Source organism: Lathamus discolor, chromosome 5 (assembly GCF_037157495.1).
Source record: "Lathamus discolor isolate bLatDis1 chromosome 5, bLatDis1.hap1, whole genome shotgun sequence".
In the NCBI taxonomy this organism is placed as follows: domain Eukaryota; kingdom Metazoa; phylum Chordata; class Aves; order Psittaciformes; family Psittacidae; genus Lathamus; species Lathamus discolor.
Window position 1 is genome coordinate 20256979 of NC_088888.1, and position 25854 is coordinate 20282832.

At 37.1% G+C, this 25854-nt stretch overlaps 1 protein-coding gene across 1 annotated transcript in view; it reads left to right on the forward strand.

The window, feature by feature from the left end:
- The window catches only part of DNAH8 (dynein axonemal heavy chain 8), a 139106-nt gene that overhangs the window by 56776 nt on the left and 56476 nt on the right, over positions 1-25854 (forward strand). The window contains 13 exon segments of the mRNA XM_065682578.1: positions 1531-1617; positions 1709-1816; positions 2477-2611; positions 3237-3398; positions 10063-10309; positions 11661-11902; positions 11983-12123; positions 17773-18010; positions 18843-18985; positions 20519-20653; positions 23112-23234; positions 24546-24759; positions 25337-25446. Coding sequence (XP_065538650.1) covers positions 1531-1617; positions 1709-1816; positions 2477-2611; positions 3237-3398; positions 10063-10309; positions 11661-11902; positions 11983-12123; positions 17773-18010; positions 18843-18985; positions 20519-20653; positions 23112-23234; positions 24546-24759; positions 25337-25446 — 2085 coding nt within the window.

Consider the following 25854-nt stretch of genomic DNA (forward strand, 5'->3'; position numbering starts at 1 on the left):
CTTTCATTATTGTATTGCAATTCACTATATAAACTAAGAGTTTGGCCAAACTTCAAGAATTCTCTGTGCACACTGAGAGGACTGAAACACTAATATGCTTTAATACCTTAGCTTGAAATGCTTCAACAGTATTAGTGAGAAAGATACTGTAGGAATAAAAAATAAAATAAAAAATAAAACAACAAAAAACAAACAGCCCTGAACATTCACTTAAAGCAGGAGATACAGGGAAGATATTTTGCAAGGGCATATGTCTTGTCTAATGAGCACTTTACGTGGATATAGAAAAAGAATTCAAGCTGATTTACAGAAGACAAGTATGATGATTCCATAATAAACCACTCTCCTTGCACTGTGGTGACAACAGGTCTTTTCAAAACCTGTGCAAAAAATTATCAGATTCTTTTATTTGTTGATACAGTATGTTTCTAAATTGGTAAATGCAATGCTGAATGTCTACTTTTGGCTTTCTGTGGCAAAGAGGCCCATTCTGCTCTGTGTGTCAAATCTGGAATGAGAGCAGGCATTAAGACAGAACTGTGCTTCTTATCTCTTGAAGTTGTTACGGGTGTTATTTGAGATACATTGTTGTCTTTCTTGTGGAAAAAACTTGCAGTACATACACATCAAAGTTAGGTTCCACAAATGAATGGATAATCTGTACAAAAAAGATATGCAAGGCAGTGCGCTGACCGTTAACAACCATTATCCAAGGGAGAAACACAAGTCCTGGATTTGGAATATTAACTTTCAGGGTTAGTGCTGTCTTGTTGCCTAGGGTTCTTGAGGCTTCATAGCATTAATTCCTATCGTCTCACGGGCAGGGAATTTGTAGTGTGTTTCGTAATGCCAAGGCGCATGGCAATCCAAGATGATTTACGCGAAATTAAAACTGTCATCTGCGTGTTTAAGTGAAGGATAACAACTGCAGAGGTCATAAATATCTTTTGACTACTTCTAATTTCTTAAACATCACCTGTCTGATGTCAGAATTATTTCCCATATTTGCACCAATTTTCTAGAAATCTATTAGTCAAACTCTCTTGTTTTAATTTTGACTGTGTTATTTTTACTGTACTTTTGTACTTTAAGGCAAGCTTTTTAGGTGCAAGAAATAGAGAAAGGCATCCTGATATTATTGTTGCTATTATTGTATTTTGGCTTTTGCTGGACACTGAATTTTTAATATGTTACAAAACCTACCTCTTCTGCAAAATGGTGATGAGAACTTTATTTGCATTGGGAATACACTAGAAGAAATTAGCCAACTAGGTTGTATTCCGTGACATTTTAAAATTCTGATTGCAGGCTTGTGAGGATAAATTCAGTTACTACTCTGACAATTATGAATAGGTTATTAAATTCATAGTTATGGTTGAACTTTTTTCTTCACATTTTAACCATTAGTATACAAGAGTTATAACTCTGAAGAAATATAGGTATTTATACATAAATTTATTTTTATTGAACTTTTATTAAAAGGATGTTATTTTGACTTTTGTAAATAATGCATTACGTTTTCTTTCACAGAATCCTGGGTATGCTGGACGTCAAGAACTACCAGAAAATCTCAAAATGCAGTTTAGAAGTGTTGCTATGATGGTTCCAGATAGACAGGTTACTGACTGAACTGAAGGAAAAAATTGTATTTTACTTTTTCACCTATCTTCCAAAAAACTAATGAAATTTCTAAAAAAATGTATTTCAGATAATTATAAGAGTTAAGCTAGCAAGCTATGGATTTATTGATAATGTGGTCTTGTCTCAGAAATTCTTTGTTCTTTATAAACTTTGCGAGGAGCAGCTCACTAAGCAGGTAGTGTCATGTATTCCCTTAATCTTTGTCTTCATATTTACACAATACCATCCCTTAGGTTTTTGGTTGTGCAGCTTGTTTTTTATGTTTTTTTACAAAATATTGAAGTAGTTAAAACATAATTTGAACAAATATCTCTAAAATTTTGGAATAAATAACTGTGATAATTTGTGTATGTGTAGTTATATCCAAACATTTATTTGTTAAGGAATGATAGTTTGTATTGTAATTGCGTGGGGGTCTCTGCCTAAACATGACAGCCAGTTAGAAATTAACCTGTTGATTTAGTTTTCCTGTGAGGATTATCTATGGCTTTAAACGTAGTTGGAAATTGGAAATCACAGGAGGAATCTCTCAAGTTTGATTTAAGTTGCCCTTCTCCCCAAAGCACTGCTTTGATATGAAGTCTCAGCTTTAAGATGCCTTGTTTGCAAATTCCAATGGAATGGAACTATTATTTTTTTTAGAACCCTGCTATACATTGCTGCAAAAAAAAAATTCCTATATGGAATTATAAATGGTGAAGACAATTAAATTTAGATTGGAAATGAAAACCCTTATCTGCCCTCTCTTTCTTGAAAATAACCTTACTATCCTCCACTAATTTTCATAGAATAATTCCTAAGCAATGTCAACAATAAGCCTTTTCCCACTCTCTAGGTCCATTATGACTTTGGTTTGAGGAATGTCCTTTCAGTACTGAGGACTCTTGGAACTCAAAAGAGGGCCAGGCCAAATGAAAGTGAACTAAGTATTGTTATGAGAGGGCTAAGAGATATGAATCTTTCTAAGCTGGTAAGGATCTAATATTTTAGTAACATGTAGAGTTAAGTTTACTAGATATTTCATGGATTTTCATAAAAGAATATAAAAAAATCTCAAACATCCTTTTCTTTAAAAATGGCAACAGTAATCACTATCATTAAACAGCAATGGGAATTTATTAGACTTGCAAACAATGCTCAGGGTGCAAAGGTTCAAATAGATTAATAATGGCTTAGTTGTGAGTATCATATTTTATATACTAACTTTTGTATAGACTGACTACTGTACTATATGTAAACTGCATAATTTGAGTATCTAATAAATCAGATTTTTAAAGATTTCTTTCCAAGTAGGATGTTCTTTCCAATACATGCTGTAATGTTTTACAAACCATTTTTAGAAATTTATTCCAGTGTCTTCTCAGTGGGAAATTTCTTTCAATTTTAAACTTATTTCTCGCATGGCATATGTGTGACATTTTCAAATGCCATTTTTATAGTGAGCTGTATCTGGCTGTGTTTATGAATGTAAGCTTCTGTATTTAGAAAATACAACCCTACACTTTATTATTTTAAAACAGAGATTGATTTTGGTTTGAGAACGTTCTTTAATAACCATACTTCATGTACTTACTTAACTTTTTTTTTTCTTTCAGATAGATGAAGATGAGCCTTTGTTTCTCAGTCTTATCAGTGATCTTTTTCCGGGCTTACAGTTGGACAGTAGTACCTATGTTGAGCTTCAGGCGGCAGTGGCTAATCAGGTTGAAGAGGCAGGATTGATTAACCATCCACCATGGAATCTTAAACTTATACAGGTAGAACTTTTTGTTTTCCTAAACATTTTTAACAAACAGGAGTCAGAACACCATGTTAGTAGTTAAACCACTGTTTAACTCAAGGACCTGTGCCTCCATTATGGGAAAAAAGCAAGGATTGTGTGTACACCACACTAAGGAAGACCAATCCAAGGGACTTAAGTTTTTACTTCTTTAAATAGTACAGCAGAAGGAAGAAAAAACCAAACAACACAACCAACCAAAGACCAAAACAAATAAAAAATACTCAAAGAAAAACCACAAATAAAAAAGAAACAAAAAAAAAGCCCACCAAAATACCCAAACAAAACCAAACAAGAAAACAAACAAACAAACAAACAAACAAACAAACAAAACCCAACCCACAAAATCCCAAAAGAAAACCCAAACCTTAAAACATGCTATTAACCCAGCCTTTTCCAGATATGGTAATGCACTTCCAAGTGTATCTAAGTTATCTGAATAAAGCAGCAAAGCACCTACATGGTTCTCTAACATGTGTTTCTTAGACTACGGATTGGGAGGCATTCTGAAGGTCAAAGCAATAAATAAAGAGTGAGAAGAAACACAGCCTTGGCACAACTCCTACTAAGTAGGAGGAAAGAGCTAGAAGAGCTTTATAAGGACAAAGAGAAATGTAAGGAGTATGTATTTATGACATAAGTATGTTTCTCCAATGAAGAGTCCTCATGATGGGTTTGAGCAGACATAATTGTAAAGATTTTTTCATATGAGTTTTGAGGACCTATACACTGATTGGGTAATCATCCAGCTTACCTGTACTGAGTTGAAAGAGTTAAAGTATAAGGATGTATAGAGCATATATGTCTTAGCATATGCTATGGCAAGCTTATGGAAACCTATAACAAGTCTAAGCATGCAAGTAAACATGCATGTAGGCACTATAAAATGAAAGAACAAAAAAATAGTGTCAGTAACAAGAATGGCACTGCCATACACTAGGAATTGTTTCTCTCAAGGATGTGTGTGATTGAAGATTTAAGCTGTAAAGAGATTTAAAAGCTTTCTAGACTACAAGGATGTGAGCAAACCCACTCTCGTGGTTTAAACCCAACCACAAAGCTCGTTCACTCACTCCCCCCCCCCCCCCTTTTTTTTTCTTTTCCCTCTTTCTTTCCTTCCCCGGCCCTCCCCCCAACCCTCCCTGCTCCCGGAGGGATGGGGAGGAGACATGAGAGAATGTAACTCCCACAGGTTGAGGTAAGAACAGCCCAGTAACTAAGGTATAACACAAATCACTACTGCTACCACCAATGATAATAATGATAAAAGAAAATAACAAGAGAAGAGAATATGGTACCACTGCCGAACGAGCTCAACACCCCCGAAGAGAGAGCATGCCCTTCCGGGTCACTCCCAGTTACCTCCCTGGGCATGACCTACTGTGGTATGGAATACCTCTTTGGCTAGCTTGGGTCAGGTGTCCTGTCTCTGCTTCCTCCTGGCCTCCCCTTGTCCCCGGCAGAGCATGAGACTCACAAAGTCCTTGGCCAGAATAAACATTACTTAGCACCAATTAAAAACAATCGGTGTTATCAGCTCTCTTCCCAGGCTGGAAGTCAAAACACAGAGCTTGCACCAGCTACTAAGGAGAAAAACGACTACTGGTAAACCCAGGACAAAGAGATAAAACCAGCCCATTGTACTGTTCAATTTTCCCAGAGGCTGGTGCATGGTAGGGGATGTGATATACCCACTCCATGCCATGCTTTTGGCCCAAGTGTCTATAAGGTTATTCCAGAAATGAGTCCCATTCTCTGACTCAAATTTCTCTGGGGTGCCGTGTCACCACAAAATCTGTTTCTCAAGGCCTAGGATAGTGTTCCGGGCAGTGGCGTGGGGCACAGCGTATGTTTCCATCCATCCGGTGGTTGCTTCCACCATGGTAAGCACATGGCGCTTGCCTTGGCGGGTTGGTGGGAGTGTGATATAGTCAATCTGCCAGGCCTCCCCATATTTATACTTCAGCCATCCTCCTCCATACCAAAGAGGCTTTAAGTGTTTGGCTTGTTTAATTGCAGCACATGTTTCACACTCATGAATAACCTGGGCAATAGTGTCCATTGTTAAGTCCACCCCTCTCTCACGGGCCCATCTATATGTTGCATCTCTGCCCTGATGGCCTGAAGTGTCATGGGCCCACCGGGCTAAAAATAATTCACGTTTATGTTGCCAATCTAAGTTCATCTGAGCCATTTCAATCTTAGCAACTTTATCCACTTGGTTGTTCTGGTGTTCCTCAGTGGCCCGACTCTTGGGTACATGTGCATCTACATGGCGTACCTTCACCACCAGGTTCTGCACCCGGGCAGCGATATCTTGCCACAGTGCAGCAGCCCAGACGGGTTTACCTCTGCATTGCCAGTTGCTTTGTTTCCATTGCTGCAACCACCCCCACAGGGCATTTGCCACCACCCATGAGTCAGTGTAGAGATAGAGTACTGGCCACTTTTCTCGTTCAGCAATGTCCAAGGCCAGCTACATGGCTTTCACCTCGGCAAACTGACTCCATTTGCCCTCTCCTTTAGCAGTTTCTGCAACTTGTTGTCGAGGACTCCATATGGCTGCCTTCCATCTCCGATGCTTTCACACAATACGGCAGGACCCATCAGTAAACAAGGCATACTGCTTTTCACTTTCTGACAGTTTGTTATATGGTGGGGCCTCTTCAGCATGCATCACCTCCTCCTCTGGTGACATTCCAAAATCTTTGCCCTCTGGCCAGTCCATGATGACTTCTAGAATGCCTGGATGACTGGGATTTCCTATTCAAGCTTGTTGTGTAGTTAGTGCAGCCCATTTATTCCATGTAGCATCGGTTGCATGATGTGTAGAGGAGACCCTGCCTTTGAACATCCAGCCCAGTACAGGCAACCGGGGTGCCAGGAGGAGCTGTGCTTCAGTGCCAATCACTTCCGAAGCAGCTCGAACCCCTTCATAGGCTGCCAGTACCTCTTTCTCAGTTGGGGTATAGCTGGCCTCAGATCCTTTGTACCCCTGACTCCAAAAGCTGAGGGATCGACCTCAAGTCTCCCCTGGAGCTTTCTGCCAGCGGCTCCAGGTAGAGCCATTTTCCCCAGCTGCGGTGTACAGTACATTTTTTACATCTGTCCTGGTCCAGACTGGTCCAAGGGCTAGTGCATCAACTATCTTGGGTTTAATTTGCTCAAAGGCTTGTTGTTGCTCAGGACCCCATTTAAAATCATTCTTCTTCCGGGTCACATGAGAGAGGGCTTACAATCGAACTGTAATTTGGGATGTGCATTCTCCAGAACCCCATAGCACCCAACAAAGCTCATGTTTCTTTCATATTTGTTGGTGGAGACATTGCTGTTATCTTGTTCATCTCATCTGTGGTGATCTGTCTACGTCCATCTTGCCACTTTATTCCAAAAAACTGAATCTGCTGTGAAGGTCCCTTGACCTTACTCTGTTTTATGGCAAAACCGGCTTTCAGCAGGGTTTGGATTATTTTCCTCCCTTTCTCAAAGACTTCTTTTGCTGTATCGCCCCACACAATAATGTCATCAATGTATTGCAGGTGTTCTGAAGCTTGCCCCTGTTCCAGTGCAGTCTGGATCAATCCATGGCAAACGGTAGGGCTGTGTTTCCACCCCTGGGGCAGTCAGTTCCAAGTGAACTGGACACCCCTCCAAGTAAAAGCGAACTGTGGCCTGCACTCTGCTGCCAAAGGAATTGAGAAAAATGCATGGGCAATATCAGTCGTGGCATACCACTTGGCTGCCTTTGACTCTAATTCATACTGAAGTCCTAGCATGTCCGGTACGGCAGCACTCAATGGTGGTGTGACTTCATTCATTCCACGATAGTCTACTGTTAGTCTCCACTCTCCGTTAGACTTTCGCACTGGCCATATGGGGCTGTTAAAGGGTGAGCGGGTCCTGCTGATCACTCCCTGACTCTCCAGTCTACGAATCAGCTGATGGATAGGAATCAGGGAGTCTCGGTTGGTGCGATATTGCTGCCGGTGCACTGTTGTGATCGCGATTGGCACTTGTTGTTCGACTTTCAGCAACCCCACAGCAGAAGGATCCTCTGAGAGACCAGGCAGGGTGGACAGCTGCTCAATTTCCTCTGTCTCCAAAGCAGCAATACCAAAATCCCATCGGTACCCTTTTGGGTCTTTGAAGTACCCTCTCCTGAGGCAGTCTATGCCGAGGATGCATGGAGCCTCTGGACCAGTCACAATGGGGTGCTTTGGCCATTTCCTCCCAGTTAGGCTGATTTCAGCCTCCAGTACAGTCAACTTTTGGGATCCTCCTGTCACTCCAGAAATATAGATGGGTTCCACCCCTTGATAGCATGATGGCATCAGGGTACACTGTGCACCGGTATCTACTAGAGCCTTACACTTCTGTGGTACTGATGTGCCAGGCCATCTGATCCACACAGTCCAGTAAATCCAATTATCCCCTACCTCCAACTGGCTGGAGGCAGGGCCCCTCTAATAGTCATCACAACTTTGAACACTTCAGTCATATTGAAAATGTGGGATCTGAGCATGACGTGAATGGTATGGAATAAGGGGTGGATACTGTCCTGGGTTTACCAGTAGTCATTTTTCTCCTTCTTAGTAGCTGGTGCAAGCTCTGTGTTTTGACTTCCAGCCTGGGCAGAGAGCTGATAACACCGATTGTTTTTAATTGTTGCTAAGTAATGTTTATTCTGGCCAAGAACTTTGTGAGTCTCATGCTCTGCCGGGGACCAGGGAAGGCTGGGAGGAAGCAGAGACAGGACACTCACCTACTGTCAATTTGTAGTGTTCAAAGCTAGCGCCTTTCTGAAGAGCATGGCCACCTGAATACTGTGGGAAGACCTGCCCTACATGAAATATGTATCCCTCTATTACCTTCATGCAAGAGTTCTAGTAAAATTGAGTAAGAAAATACATAGAATCTAAATGAATGTGTAGCAGAAAGTTGTTACAATGTTGTTTGCATAAAACAAAGCAGTTGCCTACTTTTGACATGAAAAAAGCTTGATTCTTGGCACTGGAGGAATAGCATAGAGCCTGTGGGCTGACAGCTTGCTAGGAGTGTAGTATGTTTTGTTTAGTATGTTTTGTTTAGTTTGTTGCAAGCTTTTTAGACCCGAGTGTGCTCTTATTGAAAAGTAAAAGAGCTGAAATTGTTCAGGTGTTGCAAGAAATTATTTTGACTTCAGAATATTTATAAGACACTATGTTTAGTAGACTAATGATTTAATGATTAAATTGTAATTTTGGTTTATGAAAATTTGTGCTTAGTGACAGATGATCTTTGTGACATGTTGTTGATTAATGAATATGTAGTTATTTAATACAAAGAAAAAAAGGTGCTTGAATGGCCTTTTGGTCCTTTACTCCAATTAACATTTAAATGGGTGACTGTTGTATTTCTGACAAGAAATCACATTTGAAACTCTCTTTGAATTGATTATTAAAGACAGTTAACTCATGTTCTGATAAACTATGCCAACACACTTGCCTGTACACAGCCTTCTTTAAGGAGCAAACTTAGCAAATGCAGCAGCCTAACAAATAACGAGACAATCATTAAACAATTGTAAGTTGACAAACTAGAGAAGTAACTAGAGCTTTGTTGCTCTTTTGTCTTATTGTTCTACTCTTTTCTTTTGAGCACACTCTTGAATGAAGACAGGCTGAGAAAGCTGGGGCTGTTCAGCCTGGAGAAGAGAAGGCTTCATGGAGACCTCATAGCAGCCTTCCAGTATCTGAAGGGGGCCTATAGGGATTCCACATTATGCAAGCTGGATCCATATTGTCCTTCACACATCTTCACAGTGATGGTCATCAGAATTTTTGTGTGGGAGAAAATGCTTTTGACCATGTTGCTTAAAATCATGTTCACTATTTTATTCACAGTTCAATATTTCTGATTGCCAAACTCCTTATGGGAGGATTGCTTTTACCTTAACAAATTTCACCTTACATTGGGAATAAGAAGTTTGAAATTTTCAAGTTCATGTTTCACTTGATCTTTGTTTAAATTTGTTGTGCCTGTATATCTTCCTTCTGGATTGATGCAGACCTTTATTCAGCTTGCAGAGGAAGGAGCTAAATATGCTTCTCCTTGTAAGGTTGTGTCATTCAGGAGGCCTGTCACTTTTATGTTCCTTTCAGTTGCTGCTTGTGTAGGCAGGCTCTGCCACTTCCATAGCAAGCCTAAAGCTAACATTAAAAGAAAAATAGAAAATGCACTAAAGAGCTTTCCTGAACCTAGACCCATCTACAGCCCTTGGGGATGTGGCCCCTATGTTTTTTTTGTGTACTCAGCTATTTTAGTAGTCTAGTGCTTAGTCATTCTTCTGTTGCACTAGTGTTTTGCTACTATTCATTTTTCCTTTTGAATAATATAGAAAATACTTTTTAAAATCTGGTAAAACTGGTTTTGGTTGCTCATTTGTAGCATATTTCCTTGGCGCATAGAAGATGAAAACGTTATGTACTGTTCCATAAAACACTCAAAATCCCTAAACGCCTCCTGATTTCAATTCTGAGCATGTAATTTGTGTGTCTTAACAAATTTATAATCACTAACTGTTAAAAAGAAGCAAAAATCTTTCAAAAGCATATATTCATTCATTTTATTTTTTTATTTTTTTATTTTTTTGTGTTTTATAGTTGTATGAAACTTCTCTAGTACGTCATGGGTTGATGACACTTGGACCAAGTGGATCTGGAAAAACAATGGTCATAACTATATTAATGAAAGCATTGACAGAATGTGGCCAGCCTCATAGAGAAATACGTATGAACCCCAAAGCTATAACAGCTCCTCAAATGTTTGGAAAACTAGATGCTGCAACTAATGATTGGACAGATGGAATATTTTCTACATTGTGGAGGAAAACACTGAAAGCTAAAAAGGGTATGTAATCATTTCATATGTGGCATCATAAAAATACTTCCTGAATGCTTTGTTGAAAAAAGTATCTTGAATTTGCAAATGTGGTAATGTTCCCTCTTGGGGGAAAACTGTGGAGAACATAGCTGAGTATACAGTTCACTTCTCAAGAAAAGACAACAGTTTAAAATGTTATTATTTCAGTAATATATCTGCATAAAAGTGGTGCTAATTTCTTTGCTACTTCATCTCCACTGTGCAGATGTGTTATTTGGAAATTTGGTAAATTATAAATTAGATTTTCTTATACTAATTGTACTAGCTTAAAAATCATGTCTTTTGCATAGTTTTTCATCTGTTGATTACCCATATTTATATTTTAGTATTTTAGGATTGGAATACCGAAATTCCTCTTCACAGTGATTCATTTGTACCTGGGAAAAAAAAAAAAAAAAAAAATTACAGAAAAGGAATTCTAGACAACCTTCCTGGAAGGAGGTTCTTTTTAAAAGAAAACTGAATTTTCTCAATTAAAAGGTCTATACTTTCTCTATTGGAAAATTTCTATATTGAAGATAGAGAATTTTAAAATTTGATTGCCAAAATTTTAAAATTTAAAATTGCATTTTAAACTATATTTATGTTTCAAAATAAAAAAGTGAAATAAGATCTTCAGAATTGTTGAGTGATAGTTTTCCTTAACTTCAAAGGGATCTGTCAATGTTCAATGTCTTTTTTTAGTTGCCCAAAGAACCCTTCTTTTAGCAACAAAATGCTAAATTTTCCATCCCCCTTGTGCTCCTTAAGAATGGTGGGGGAGCAGGGGGAGGAAGAGTTAGATTAGGTTGGTGTCACAAAAGTTTGGAAGGAAGAAGTTGAGTCTGGAGAAATAAAAGTGGGTAAGGAAAATGTAGTTTAAGTTTTTGTCCTTGTCTCTCATCATCTGAGTCTATGTTAATTTGAAATAAATTATTTTTCCCCAAGTCCAGTCTGCTTTGCCCATAACAGTAGTTAAGTGATCTTCCTGTCATTACCTCAACCCACAAACATTTTTACCTTATTTTCTTCCTCTATCCTCTTGAGGATGGGGAAGGTGAGAGTGGCATAGTGTCTGTCTGACATCCAGCCAAGGTAATCTCACCACAGTTATAAAGATATACTTGTGCCCTCATTTGCCACTGATTGTTTCAAAAATAGTTCATTAACTAAGTATGCCATTTATACAGTAATGAACATCTCTGGATATATCAGAAATTACAATAAATTAAATACATTTCTATGTATTACCCAAGTTCTAGACCATCTTTTGTAAACTTATTTTCTTGCTCTTTCAGTACAGTGATATGAACTATATCCCTTTTAATTATTTTTCCAGGTGAAAATGTGTTTCTGATTTTAGATGGTCCTGTAGATGCAATCTGGATTGAGAATCTAAATTCAGTTTTGGATGATAACAAGACCCTGACTCTAGCAAATGGAGATCGAATTCCTATGTCTCCTACATGTAAACTGTTATTTGAGGTTCACAACATTGAGAATGCCTCTCCGGCAACAGTTTCTCGAATGGGTATGGTCTATATCAGTTCTTCTACTCTCAGCTGGAGACCGATATTGCAAGTAAGATTATAATTGCTGGCTTCTCCTAACTTTATCATGTTACACATTTTATACAGAAAAGTAATGTGGATGTTTTACAGGCATGGCTGAAAAAACGTTCTTCTCAAGAAAATGAAGTTTTACAAAGTTTGTATGACAGAGTCTTTGAACCAGTGTACACATACATGAAACTAAACCTTAATCCAAAAATGGAGCTTCTGGAATGTAACTACATTATGCAGGTAAAGCAGATACTGTGTAAGCCTGTATGAGTTGACTGACTGTAGTAAGCATCCAGAAATAGCAAAGAGAACATTTGATAGCAATAAAAAATTCATTTGAAAAGATTGTTTCCTGATAAAGAAAACCTAAAACTCAGTATTTGTTCCTCAGGCAATATAAGAGCAACTGTTACAGATGTGTAGAAGAAAGTTTTACTTCTCTTTATTGCTTCATACGTAGGCCAGTCTTCTGTTCACGGGAATTTGCAGGCTTCAGAAAGTTCAGAAGCATATATTTAATAAGCTAGTGGTCTCATTGAGGTTCTTTTAATACCAAGCAAATTGTGGTGGAATTCAATCTAACCCTATGGGTGGTGTCAGCAGAGAGAAGAATAACTCTAATTATCTTTTTATTCTCAAATGTAATAGCTGTGATTCTGTAAACCAGCTCTGTCAAGGTCAATGTGCCTGTCCCTTCCTATCAGTTGGAATTCTACCTTGAATGAAGTCCAATCTGTATCAGTGATTTCTTAATAGTAGAATTATGTCTTTGGCAGATTTTGCAAGACTGTCAGTCCTACACTGAAGGTCTCCAGCTGATTTGTTTATGAGTCTGTTGTCATCTGTGAATTCTAAGTCTCCAGACTTTCCATTTGTCCATGTAATCTCAGTTTTATATTGAACAAGAGGCTAGACAAGATAATGTTTTGGATAACACCTCAGTTTAATATTAAACTAGTCAATTTGCACCCAGTATCTCTTTACTGTTCCTTAGGGATTTAGCTTCAGATTTTCAATAGCTTAAATACTTTGCTGCAAATTAATAGCCACATTAAATGCTGCAAAGTTAAGTATGCAGTACTAAATGGAATTAAGACATCTATAGAATTGAAATACGCAGGCAAGAACTGTGTAACTTGCCAATTTATGATGATAAACAAGATGGACATACTATACACAAAATTTTTTTAGAAAGGTAGTCTTTTTTTCTTCTACATTTACTATCTGTGAAACCTCTGGCTGAATTGATGTCTTCATGGAAAATTTTTCTTGGGACATATAGGTTTCTATGTTATTTCTGATGAGGGCTTCTTAGAAAGTGTGGGCAAAGGAGTGTTCTACTCATACTGCTTGGTCTGGGAAGTATTTACCTGATTTAACCTGTATTGAGTGAGAATCACAAATAAGTTTCTGTCACAGGTGTGACAGAGTGAATACCCCTTAGTGGATCTCCATGCTGAGGTTTAACTAAAAACCAGTGAGAACAGAGCTTTTACTGTACTTCATCATTTCAACTGATTGAGTTCCTCACTTGCTCCCCTCCTCCAGTGTTACTTTCACTTAGTCTTAATTTCTCTTCCCAGCACGGATTTCTTTCTCTGTGTGGGAAGGTAGGTCAAAAAGATGTGTTTGTTTCTGTGCTGTTCAGCTTCTTACAGCTGCCAGAATTGGTGTCGTGGTTTAAACCCAGTCAGCGACACAGTTTCTACTACCCCCACCTCTTTCTTTCCTCCCCACACTGCCACCCCTCTCCCAGAGGGATGGGGAGGAGAATCAAAAGAATGTAACTCCCATGGGTTGAGATAAGAACAGCCTATTAACTAAGGTATAACACAAATCACTACTGCTACCACCAATAATAATAATGATAAAGGAAATAACAAGGGAATAGAATATGATACCACCTGCCGAAATGAGCCTGACCGAGAAGAGAGTGCCCTTCTGGGTAACTCCCAGTTACCTCCTTGGGCATGACGTGCTGTGGTATGGAATACCTCTTTGGCTAGTTTGGGTCAGATGTCCTGTTTCTGCTTCCTCCCGTCTTCCCCTCCTCCCTGGCAGAGCATGAGACTCACAAAGTCCTATGGCCAGTCTAAACATTTGAGCAGTAACTAAAAACGTCGGTGTTATCAGCTCTGTTCCCAGGCCGAAAGTCAAAACACAGCGCTGCACCAGCTACTAAGAAGAAGAAAAAAAATGACTGCTACTGCTAAACCCAGGCCAATTGGGCATTACTTGATAAGGTTTCTTGGAATCATCTAGCCTTTGTATACATGCATCTCCCTGATCTGCAGCATCTTACCCCATTTTCAGGATCTTTCCTCTAACTAGGATCTTCACCTTCTTCTTTTAGGGGCCTTTTTTCTTTTTTTCTAAGACCACTTCTTGCCAGAACTTTTCTTTTCCACACAATCTCTTCTTTCCAGAACCTGTTTGTCATTGTTTAAGCCCAGCTGGTAACTCAGAAACACACAGCGACAGGCTCACTCTCCCCCCACTTCCTCCCCCAGCTCCTGGAAGTATGGGGAGGAGAATTGAAAGAATGTAACTCCCACAGGTTGGGAAAAGAACAGTCCAGTAACTAGGATATAACACAAACCACTGCTGCTGCCACCAGCAATAATAATGATAAGGGAAATAACAATGGGAGGGAATACAACCGCTCACTGATACCAAGCCCTACCCGAGCAGTGATCAAGCCCTTCCGGGTAACTGCCCCCAGTTTATATACTGGGCATGACATGCTGAGCTATGGAATACCCCTTTGGCTAGTCTAGGTCAGGTGTCCTGTCTCTGCTTCCTGCTGACTTCACCTCCTCCCTGGCAGAGCATGAGACTCAGAGAGTCGTTGATCAGAGTAAACATTACTTAGCAACAACTAAAAACATCGGTGTTATCAGCGTTGCTCCCAGGCTGAAAGTCAAAACCACAGCACTGCACTAGCTACTAAGAAGGAGAAAAATTACAGCTACCACTGAACCCAGGACCACCCTAAGTTCCCAGTATTGCTGAAATACTCTACATGCAGAAGCACTGTATCTTACAAGCCTCCTGAGTGAGGACTCTGTCTTACATCTCTTTATTGTGGGACTCAAGATGTGCTGCTTTTGTTTAGCTCAGGCATTTTCAAAATTTACAACAACCTCAAACCAGCTGTGTCGAGCAGATATCAGACTTGTACTTGAGTACTAAAGTTCAGTTTTGGATATTCACTCAAAAGTGCACACATACCCAAATATCTGCTATTTGTTAGCATTCGCAATTTCATCTGTTTTTTGTATCTACAACAACTTCACAATGATTTTATATAAAAAATGATCTCACCTTTGCTTTCCTCCTTGTAATTTCCTCTGACTTTCTAATTGTTTACTGTTCTCTGGACCACCTCATTAGGCAGGTGAATGTAATTTGCTTCAAGTGATTCAACACAACTTTTGTTTAGGGATATCCTGCCTTGTAAGCCTATTGGAAAAGTTAATAACCTCGTAGCTAAAGGATATCTGGTTGGTATGGTCTGCATGAAGAAACAAAGGTGTTTGCCAAAGTTCTTTACCAGGGATTTACATGGAAGCTAAGCAGTCATAGCAGAAGGTAGTAGGTTCATTTCTAGATAAATAATTAGAAGGTAGGAAGTGTGTGACTAGCGTATCAGTTCTTAGAAAAGACAGAGGATACCACTGCTCCTGAGGTGCCCTTGATGAAACAATGCTGTTTAAAATATTCATAAACAATTTGGAAAAGTTTTAGGTGAAGTCTACTGATGCTACTTAATTACTCAGGATAGTAAGGACAAAAGAGCTAACCATGGAAAACTGTAGACAGACTTTACAAGACTGAATATAATAGGTAATAAAATGGCTAATGAAAATCAGTGAAGATAAGCATGAAGAGATTCACACAGCTGCAAAACAAACTCTGCAATGCCATGGATGGCAGACCTATAGGACATCTTACCAAAGGGTGTTATAGACAATAGAAGTCTATGTTGGTTCAAGACTAGTCTTGATTTTCTCAGAGTGAAAAAATTCTTATGGGATTAATAAACCCAGAAAAAATGCATTTGGTTCAGAAAGGTCCAAGCTGAAAAAAGTACCAGCAGAAAGTACCACCACTAGTACCACCATAAGCCAAGAGTTTTTTCTTTTTTTTACTCTTCTCTAAGTGTTCACTTTTGCTCACTATTGCAGATTAGATGCTGGACAAGCTGAAGTTTTCATCTTATTTGCTGCAAACATTTGCATGGTTTATTACTAATTTTAATTTTTTTTCTGTTTTCATTCTTCAAACACTTGTTACAGAATATTGTCAAGACAAAGAGCACCATTCTATGGGAAATGTTAAACTTGAGTGTGTATTTGAGGGAACAAAAAGATTTTATTGCGATAAACTGGGACACAGCCTGTCCTGGAAATAATTAAATACATCAATTCACTTCCAAATGAAATAATTGACATTATTTTAACATTCTGAATTGTAATTAATGCTGTCTAATAATTTTTTAAACTGAATTCTGAAGTAAACAAAAGTATTCTATTTATGTCCTATAGGCTGCATTAAAATATACATTACTGCATTACTTCCCACTTCAAGCATGAGATGTAAGACAACATAAAGAATACTAATTTCAAGATGATTACATGTGTTTCACTGTTAAAAAGACATATTTCTAAACAATGTGTTTGACACTGCTTCATATAGAAAGGGAATATGAGTAATGTTATGTAAGACAGTCAAATATCTGGCTTCATGAGTGTCCTGGTTTCAGCAGCAGCAGTCATTCTTCTCCCTCTTAGTAGCTCGTGCAGTGCTGTCTTTTTGACTTCCAGCCTGGGAGCAACGCTGATAACGCCAATGTTTTCAGTTGTTGCTAAGTAATGTTTACTCTGACCAAGGACTTTCTGAGTCTCATGCTCTGCCAGGGAGGAGGTGAAGTCAGGAGGAAGCAGAAACAGGACACCTGACCTGAACTAGCCAAATGGGTATTCCATACCACAGCACATCATGCCCAGTATATAAACTGGGGGGAGTTACCTGGAAAGGCTAGATGGCTGTTCAGGTCGGGCTGGGTATCGGTTTGCAGGTGGTGAACGGTTGTATTCTCTCCCCTTGTTATTTCCCTTATCATTATTATTATTGATGGTGGTAGCAGTAGTGGTTTGTGTTATACCTTAGTTACTGGGCTGTTCTTATCTCAACCTGTGGGAGTTGCATTCTTTTCAATTCTCCTCCTCACCCCTCTGGGAGCTGGGGGAGGAAGCAGGGGAGGAATAAGCGAGTGGCTGCGTGGTTCTGAGTTACCAGTGGGCGTAAACCACGACAATGAGCAATATCACCAAATTGTCAATAGCAAGTTACTAGATTTCTGGAATATAGTTTATTAGAAACAGAGCAAATCAATAACAAAGTAGTATATTTTAATCTAGTTTTTAAAACACAAAATAGAATTTAATGTGCTACATGCATTAACTGACCAGAATTGAAATAAATGTATCAGACAGATGATGAGAATTCTTCAGTGCTTAAAGATGGAAATGGCTAGGCCCCACCTGCTTTTAGAGTTGTGAATATCCCACTAGATATTATAAAATCCCTTAAAAAGCTGTTTTGTTATCCTAGCTTTTAAATTACATTTTTAGGGAGGCATAATTTAAAAGGATAGTTGATGATCAGATTATTCAAGTAGTTTTGAGTAATTTATCCAGTTTCATACAGATATCTTTATTTTCTTGTGTTTGTCATTTTAAATTTTATTTTAGTCTTTGGTAACCTGTATTCAGATTATGATTTAAAGTTTTAATACATACAAGTAATGCATGTGCATATATGTATAAAAATAAAAGGTGATTATGTAATATTTTCTTAATGTATAATATTTTAAAATCTTTTCAGTCTATTAATCTTCTGGAAGGTTTGATTCCATCAAAGGAAGAAGGTGGTTTATCAGCTATTTCTCATCTGCATAAATTGTTCTGCTTTGCAATAATGTGGAGTTTAGGTGCCCTTCTGGAGCTGGAAAGTAGAAATAAACTCGAAGCCTTCATTAGAGCTCATGATAACAAATTAGACTTACCAGAAATCTTGCCTGGTAGCAGTGAAACGATGTTTGAGTTTTATGTTTCTGGTCATGGTAAGAAAAAGCATTAACATCCTTTCTTATAATGGCATTTTAAAACTGAGTATGGCTTCTTTGAAACTTAAAATTATTCCTATAGTCCTTATTATACAGTGACACGAGACTTTTGACGACAGTATAGTACTAACACAGATTCTATCTCTAGAGCTCTGTGGAGTGAGAAGTCAGAAACAAGGGATAGTGTGTTCATTGGTAACATTTTCTTATTTCTTTTGTTTTTAATTCTTACGGATTTCTCTTGTATTAATTTAACCAACCTACAGCTTTAGATAATTTATGCTTAGGCTGTATTAGCCTAAATTAATATAATTTTATATTGAATTTCCTCACAGATAGTAGTTTTTATTTAAAAATATAATATGATTTTAATCCCTTTTAATTATTATTTATCTTTTATAATCAGTAATAAATCTTAATATTTTATAAACTGTAAGAATACTGTTATTTTGAATATTGCAACTATTAATATTTTGAATATACAACCACTGTCACAAAGAGCTTACTGTTCTTTGAGAGTATATTCTCACATGAATACATCTATTTTTCATGTATTCAAATTCATAATTTTTTGACCAGCAATGGAGATTTAGTGTAACACATGCACAGTCCATATTGTCACATTCTATACTTCACCAGCAGTGTGAGAATGAGTTTCTAGGTGACCATTCTTTTGATTTTTATTTAGATAGCTACATATAAATGTAGAAAATATGTATATATTTAGTAGGACTGTAGACTTATTATAGTTCATGACTACGTATATCTTTTGTTACATATAGTTTATCTAGATTTGAGAAATTTTATGCCTCTTTTTTTGTCATTTCAGGTCACTGGGAGCACTGGAGTAAAAGAGTTCAGGAGTATGTTTATCCAACAGATAGTATCCCAGAATATGCATCTATTCTGGTTCCAAATGTTGACAATGTCACAACTCAGTTTTTGATAAACACAATTGCAAAACAACAGAAAGTAAGTACAGGATTAGTTATCTAAGTATATGCCTACTATATGAAATAAATAGAAAACTATTATAATGTATCTGGGTGTTGCAGTCTTTCTCCATCTTCTCTGTCTCTACTCACTGCTTGCCAGGTGCATCATTATTTGCATATTGCTCTATTTTGATTTTGTTAACATTAATACTTTGTACTTACTTCTGTGCTTGGGCAAAATGTTTAAAATACCCTTTTTAGATTTTTTTTTTTTGTCATAAAAGTTTAGTTCCAACAACCTATTGTCTTTCGCAAACATAAAACCTTGTGCTTAGTCTTTACCCCATATCAATTTTTCTGATTTGTGCTTTCTGGAAAAAGGCAGTGAGGAAAATAAATTTTACAAGGTACTTCAATAAGACCATGCATGTCCTAACTCTTTTTTTTCCTCTTATTAAGGAAGCAGTAGTTAATAGCAACTATTAAAAAAGAGAAAGCACTACTCACAGAGCTTTAACCAATAAGGACCAATCTGGTGTCATGGCTTTTGGCTCAGGCATCATTAAACAAGAGTTACTGAAACATATATAGGCTTGTTTTCAAACAGATGAAGATCTGAAAAATACATATTTTGCTATAGCACAATGCTCTTAATAACCTTATCAATGTCCTATGGAAATTTGTGTCAGCTTGTCAAATATAAGTCAATGTGTATTCTCTTTTAGTAGATGGAGACAGTATTAGAAATACCACCATCACGAGTCAGTGCTGGAACTTGTTTGTTGTGGTTTAAGCCCAGCTGGTAACTTAGAACCATGCAGCCACTTGCTCACTCCCCCAACTTTTTAACCACTGCTTCCAGAGGGATGGGGAGGAGAATCGAAAGAATGTAAATCCCACAGGTTGAGATAAGAACAGTCCAGTAACTAAGGTGTAACACACAACCACTACTGCTACCACCAATAATAATAATGATAAGGGAAATAACAAGGGGAGAGAATATAAAACTTAGAGGGGAAAAGGAAAACAATAAACGCAAGTGATGCACAATATAATTGGCTCACCACCTGCCAACGGATACCGAACCCGACTCAAGCAGCGATCTGGGCCTTCCAGATAACTCCCTTCAGTTTATATACTGGGCATGACCTACTGTGGTATGGAATACCCCTTTGGCTAGTTTGGGTCAGGTGTCCTGTCTCTGCTCCCTCCTGGTTTCCCATGATCCTCCTCACTGGCAGAGCATGAGACTGAAAAGTCCTTGATCAGAGTAAGCATTACCTAGCAACAACTAAAAATATCGGTGTGTTATCAGTGCTGTTCTCAGACTAAACTAGAAAATGCAGCACTGCACCACCTGCTAAGAAGGAGGAACATAACTGTTGTGGCCGAGCCCAGGACACTCTTTTTTCTGTAGAAGTCTAGGATTTTGACAAAAAGTCTGCTGGGTTTGATGAAACTGTCCAGAAGCCATAACGTGGCTGTGCCTTTGATATATCTGATGCAAGCTGTGGAAACATGCAAAGTCTTTATATTTGGATACTGTCTAGCTATTTAAAATCTATTACAGGCAGTTTTGCTCACAGGAGAACAGGGGAGTGCCAAGACAGTCATGATTAAGGCATATATGAAGAAATACGACCCAGAAGAGCATTTGTCAAAAAGTTTAAACTTTTCATCTGCCACAGAACCATTTATGTTTCAGGTAAAAGTATAGATTTTAAGTAATTTTTGCATATAATTTACTTGCTAAGTATTTAAAGTGTACTTAATTCTGATGATAAAGGAAGTGATTTAGAAATAAAACCTAGAGGACTTTTTTCCTCTAAGTCACCTAAGACACTTCAGAAAACTCCATTAGAAATAACCTTGCAGAGCAGAATAAAATACAGTCACTCACATAGAGATACATATATTCATGATTGCTCTGTGCTTTTTCGTTATGGAATTCTAAGAATCCATTTACTGCTGAAGACCTTTCATTCTAGATTAATGAAAATTTCTAGTTACACTTCAGTTTTTTCTTGATTCTTTAGTTTATACCAACAGTCTTAATTTTTCTTAAATAAAAAAAAAGATTTCAACTTATAGATCCTGTAAGTTGAATTGGCTTCATTACCAATTCAGAGCAATGAATTCATGGTGACAATCTTCCAGTAGGATAAAATAATCATCTTTTGATAGTTCTTTATTGAAAAGCGTGCTCAGTGGAGAAGGTGTTACAAACTCAATCGCAAAGTCAAGCATCTTTTTAAGAAGCTAATGTAAATGTTATTAAGAAAATGGTGAAAAGGCACGGCTTAAACATCTATTTTTTAGTGTTCCAAATTCACAGAATATCTGCTGAGCTTTTATGTTACGCATAAGATCTCTGGCCGTTGTTTTTATCAAACAAGCGAGACAGAATCAGGCAAGATTAATTGATCAATCAGTATATCTGTCTCAGTATCCTTTGCTTAGTGTATTATAGGTCCCTAGAACTTTACTGTCCTGAAAACAAAAAACAGACTTCCTTGTCTCTGGTACAAAGTCTGTAAAAGATCTTACCATGACTTATCTCTGCTGCAGTCCCACAGTCCCTCGGAAGAAAAGCTTTCTCTTCCTCCAGCTAGCTGAATGCATAGCTCACAGTACTGATTTCTAGGAGAGAAATGTAGCAGAAAAACAATTTAAATTTTTCTAAACATTTGTTAGAACCACACTCAAAATAGTCTTTTCAGTCTCCATTCTGAGGATATGTGAAAGAATGTGTGATTTTTGATGTGTTAGATATGCTACAAAGTTCTTGATTTCTTATGTAGTTGCTTGCTTTCTCTTACCAGGTTTTTTTTTTTTTTTCATTTTCGTTGCATATATTCTACATGTTTTACCTTAGAACACTCAGCTAATTATTTTCTGTTGTGAAAAAAAAAAAACAAAAACAAAGGGACAAAAACCCTGGGCAAAACTTATATCTGTTTTCTGTTTCAAAAATGCAATTAACTCTTTGATCTTTATGACACCATGTGTTGCATTACTCATATAGGATGATATCCTGCTTGAAAACAGAAAACTAATTTCTCTAGGGAAAATATTTGCTACCATCTTGTAAGATTTTTTTCTTCTGTCATAGTTTATATTCTAGATATCTTTAGAAAGACTACAGAGCCATAGAACTTTGAGGATACACTTCAATTAAATATCCATGTCTTATTTGCCTATTGCACGCTGATTCTTATTTAGTTAAAAACTGTCTTAAAAGATTATTGACACCAAAATGTTAAATTGCTGCATTTCTTAGCTTACAAGACATGTAGAAAATAACTGGAAAAGAATCTAAGTGGTTTGCTGTTCTAAGAATCTATGTTTTGCTGTTCTACAGCAATATATAAATTTGTATTTAATATAAAACAACTGAGCTTAGTTAGGGAAATCCAAATCATAATCATAAGACTGTGCATGAAAAACTCTCTGAAATCAGATTCCATTCCTCTCCAGAGCTACCCTTTGGAAGAGTGACTGTTAAATGCCTTTCTAAATAACTCCAGTATGTATAAAAATGATGCTATAGATAATGAAAATACTATTTGTGCTTGTTGATATTCTAATTATTGCTCATAATTAATACAGTTTTGATTAATCTTTCGTTTCACAAATTGTGTGTGCTACCTTCCCACTCTCACTGATTTGAGAAGCAAGAGGAAAAAAAGTAGTAATGCAACAGAATTCAAAAATTCTGATCTATTTTCTTTTCTTTTAGCAGTTTCTCTTGCATTAATCTTGATGTATTTAAAGACTGAAATATAATTCACAAGAAGATGTAATATTTCATATGGACATAATGCATCATACCAAAATTAATGTCATTTCAGTTTGGTGACTTCTTGATAATAATCTGCTTCAATGCAGATAATTAAGTAATAATTTCTGTGTCTGAAAACTTTATAAAAATTTCTCTGGTAGCAGAGACATAGTCCTAATGCCAGGGAATTGCATGGGAATAAGTGTCATGAACAGGAGAATTCATCATTCCTTAATGATGAATCGAAGATGAAACTACTAACAAAAAGAGGAAATCATTGGAGAAGTGCTTTAGCAGAAAGCAATAAGTAGTCCATTTTTTAGCAATACATTTTAAATACTGTTGCTTTAGATGCAAAACAAGAATCCTCTTTACTTTTTAGAGGACAGTAGAGAGTTACGTGGACAAACGTGCTGGAAGTACTTATGGACCTCCTGGGGGCAGAAAAATGACTGTTTTTATTGATGATATCAGTATGCCATTTATCAATGAATGGGGAGATCAGGTAAAATATTTTTATCAAATATAACTTATCCTCAAATTGTTGTGCTTTTTTAGTTATATACATGGGAATCAGTGGACTTCCTCAATAGTATAATGAAGTATCAATTATTGGAAATGCTTTCTAATATGATACACTGATGAAGAAAAAAAAGAGAGTAAACTAGATTTACTGTAGGATGTAGGATAATGGTGTCATATATTACAGTATCTCCACTTTCTCGTATTTTTATAAAACTAAATAAAAAGTGTCATTGTACTAAAGTACCATATTGTTAATTTCAAGATTGACATTAATTTGAGAACATCAGTAAAAAAACTTTTTGCAAAATGTAAATGTGACACATTGGAAAAAGTAATAAAGACTGTGTCCGAATTCAAGGGTAACACATAGGCTTGAAAACTGGACTAAAGATTTTTGCCTCTTGATAAGGCCATGTACAATTTGGGTGTGTAACATTCTTGTGTCTATACAGACCCAAAATCAGGCAAAAATACCTCACAATTCCTTCTCATAGTAGGTCTGAAGAATTTCCACTTGGCATGTATTTAAGTGGCATTATGGATACAAATGAGTCTATGTAAACTCAACAGTTCCTCCTGTTCACTTTTGAAAGCAGTTTTTGTCAAAACGCAAGCCAGGCATGTGTTTTCAATGTCTCAAGTGGAACCTGGCCTTCTACCAAAATGCTATATCTCATTGGTGGTTTGCATCATTTGTTCTCACTTGAGATTGAGATTGAGATCTCCCCTATGGAAGGACCTCCAATAATTCATCCATTATAGCCTCAAGACAGTGCTAAAATGTTTTTAATGGGATGATGGTTTGTGATCAGTGCCCTATTGCATATCATGTGGCTTTTTATGTGAGCACATAAGGTTTGCTGAATATTGTTGGAGTAGTCACTATGGGGGCAAACTCTGGTGCCTCCTGATCCATACAGGTACTATAGAGTGAAATGTGGAGTCAATAACCTTTTCAGAATAAACAACTTCCAGTTTCAGAAAAGAATTATTTGTTCTGTTTCAAAGGAGGCCCAAGGGCGAACTGAAAAGCATAGTTTGAACATCTGGAGCTGAATATCCAGCAGCAAAATATAGAACTGTTTTTTTTTCCCAGTTCATTGCCTTAACTTTACATAGTTTAAAGGAATATCAAACACATTCTGTTGATATTGTATGGTAGTACAGCCTGAAAATTTAATCTGAGTTTAGATTAAAGTGAAAACCTTTTTCTAGGGGTTGGTGGTAGAGTTACAAAATTCTTTTTTTCTTGTTTGAATTTCTGATTTGTACAAGTCATGTAAACTTACAGATAACAAATGAAATCGTTCGTCAGATGATGGAAATGAAAGGAATGTACAGTTTGGATAAACCTGGAGACTTCACTACAATTGTAGATGTTCAGTTAATAGCTGCAATGATACATCCTGGAGGAGGTCGTAATGATATTCCCCAGCGTTTAAAAAGACAGTTTTCTGTATTCAATTGCACATTGCCATCCAATGCATCCATTGACAAAATTTTTGGTACTTCTTCCTTGTTTTGATCCTTTTTTTGTCAGGGTTGTTTTGGGTTTGTTTTTTTTTTTTGGGGGGGGGTGTCATAAATGATTTAAAATGTGTAAAAGTATGTTCTCTTTCCTACTTTCACTATGTAAATTCAGAGTACTTCCAATGAAATGACTGAAGCTGTATTACAGCAAAAATAGCGCTATGGGAAAGAAATTAACCCCTTTAAATGCTTGTCTTTCTGATTTTGGATAAGCAAGATAATAAGAAAGTAATGGCATTTTCTGGAATTAGATGAGCACTGCTACTATTATGTAGGTTACATTCTACCTCTGTACTGTCTGAAAGGGCCTCTTGTTAAAATTTTCAGTTCTGATAACTTTGTCAATACAGTGTATTATTAAATGCCAGCACCTACTGCCAGTTGTTTCTACACCAGTTCAGAAATGCCATGAATAGGAGAGACAAAATAATTTCATCTGTAATTTAAAAGCAAATTAAAGTTTTAAATAAGTACTTATATATCTTGCTCACTACCTACCTTATTATAGCCTACAACTTGAGATCGATTGTATATTGAATTTTATCTTTTCAGGTATTATTGGCTGTGGATACTTTAATTCCTGTAGAAATTTCAACCCTGAAGTATGTGATATGGTGGAAAAATTGGTCCCAACAAGTAGAATATTATGGCAGTGGACAAAGGTATAAATTACAGGGAAAGTTTTATCACAATAAACCAGGAGAAAGATGGGCTAAAAAGATTCGGACCTGCCATCTGGAAAACATCTGATTTTGGTGTACAACACACATGAATGAAACTGTCAGACCATCTAGATTTATTCATGTTACTCAAAGTTTTAATCACTATAGCTAATGAACAGGGAGTTATATTCTTTATAAATAATTTTTAATTTACAAAGAACAGAATAACATATGAAATAATTATGTATCATAAGAGTTGGGGTTTTAGATTTAATGTTAGATCCTGCTTCTAAACAAGTAAGGTATTTTTGATGACTTCTGAGAAAGAGTTTGACCACAGCATTATGCATGAAAACTAGTAGTTTTGTTATTATTATATTTTATGTGTGACATTAATTATAATTTTAT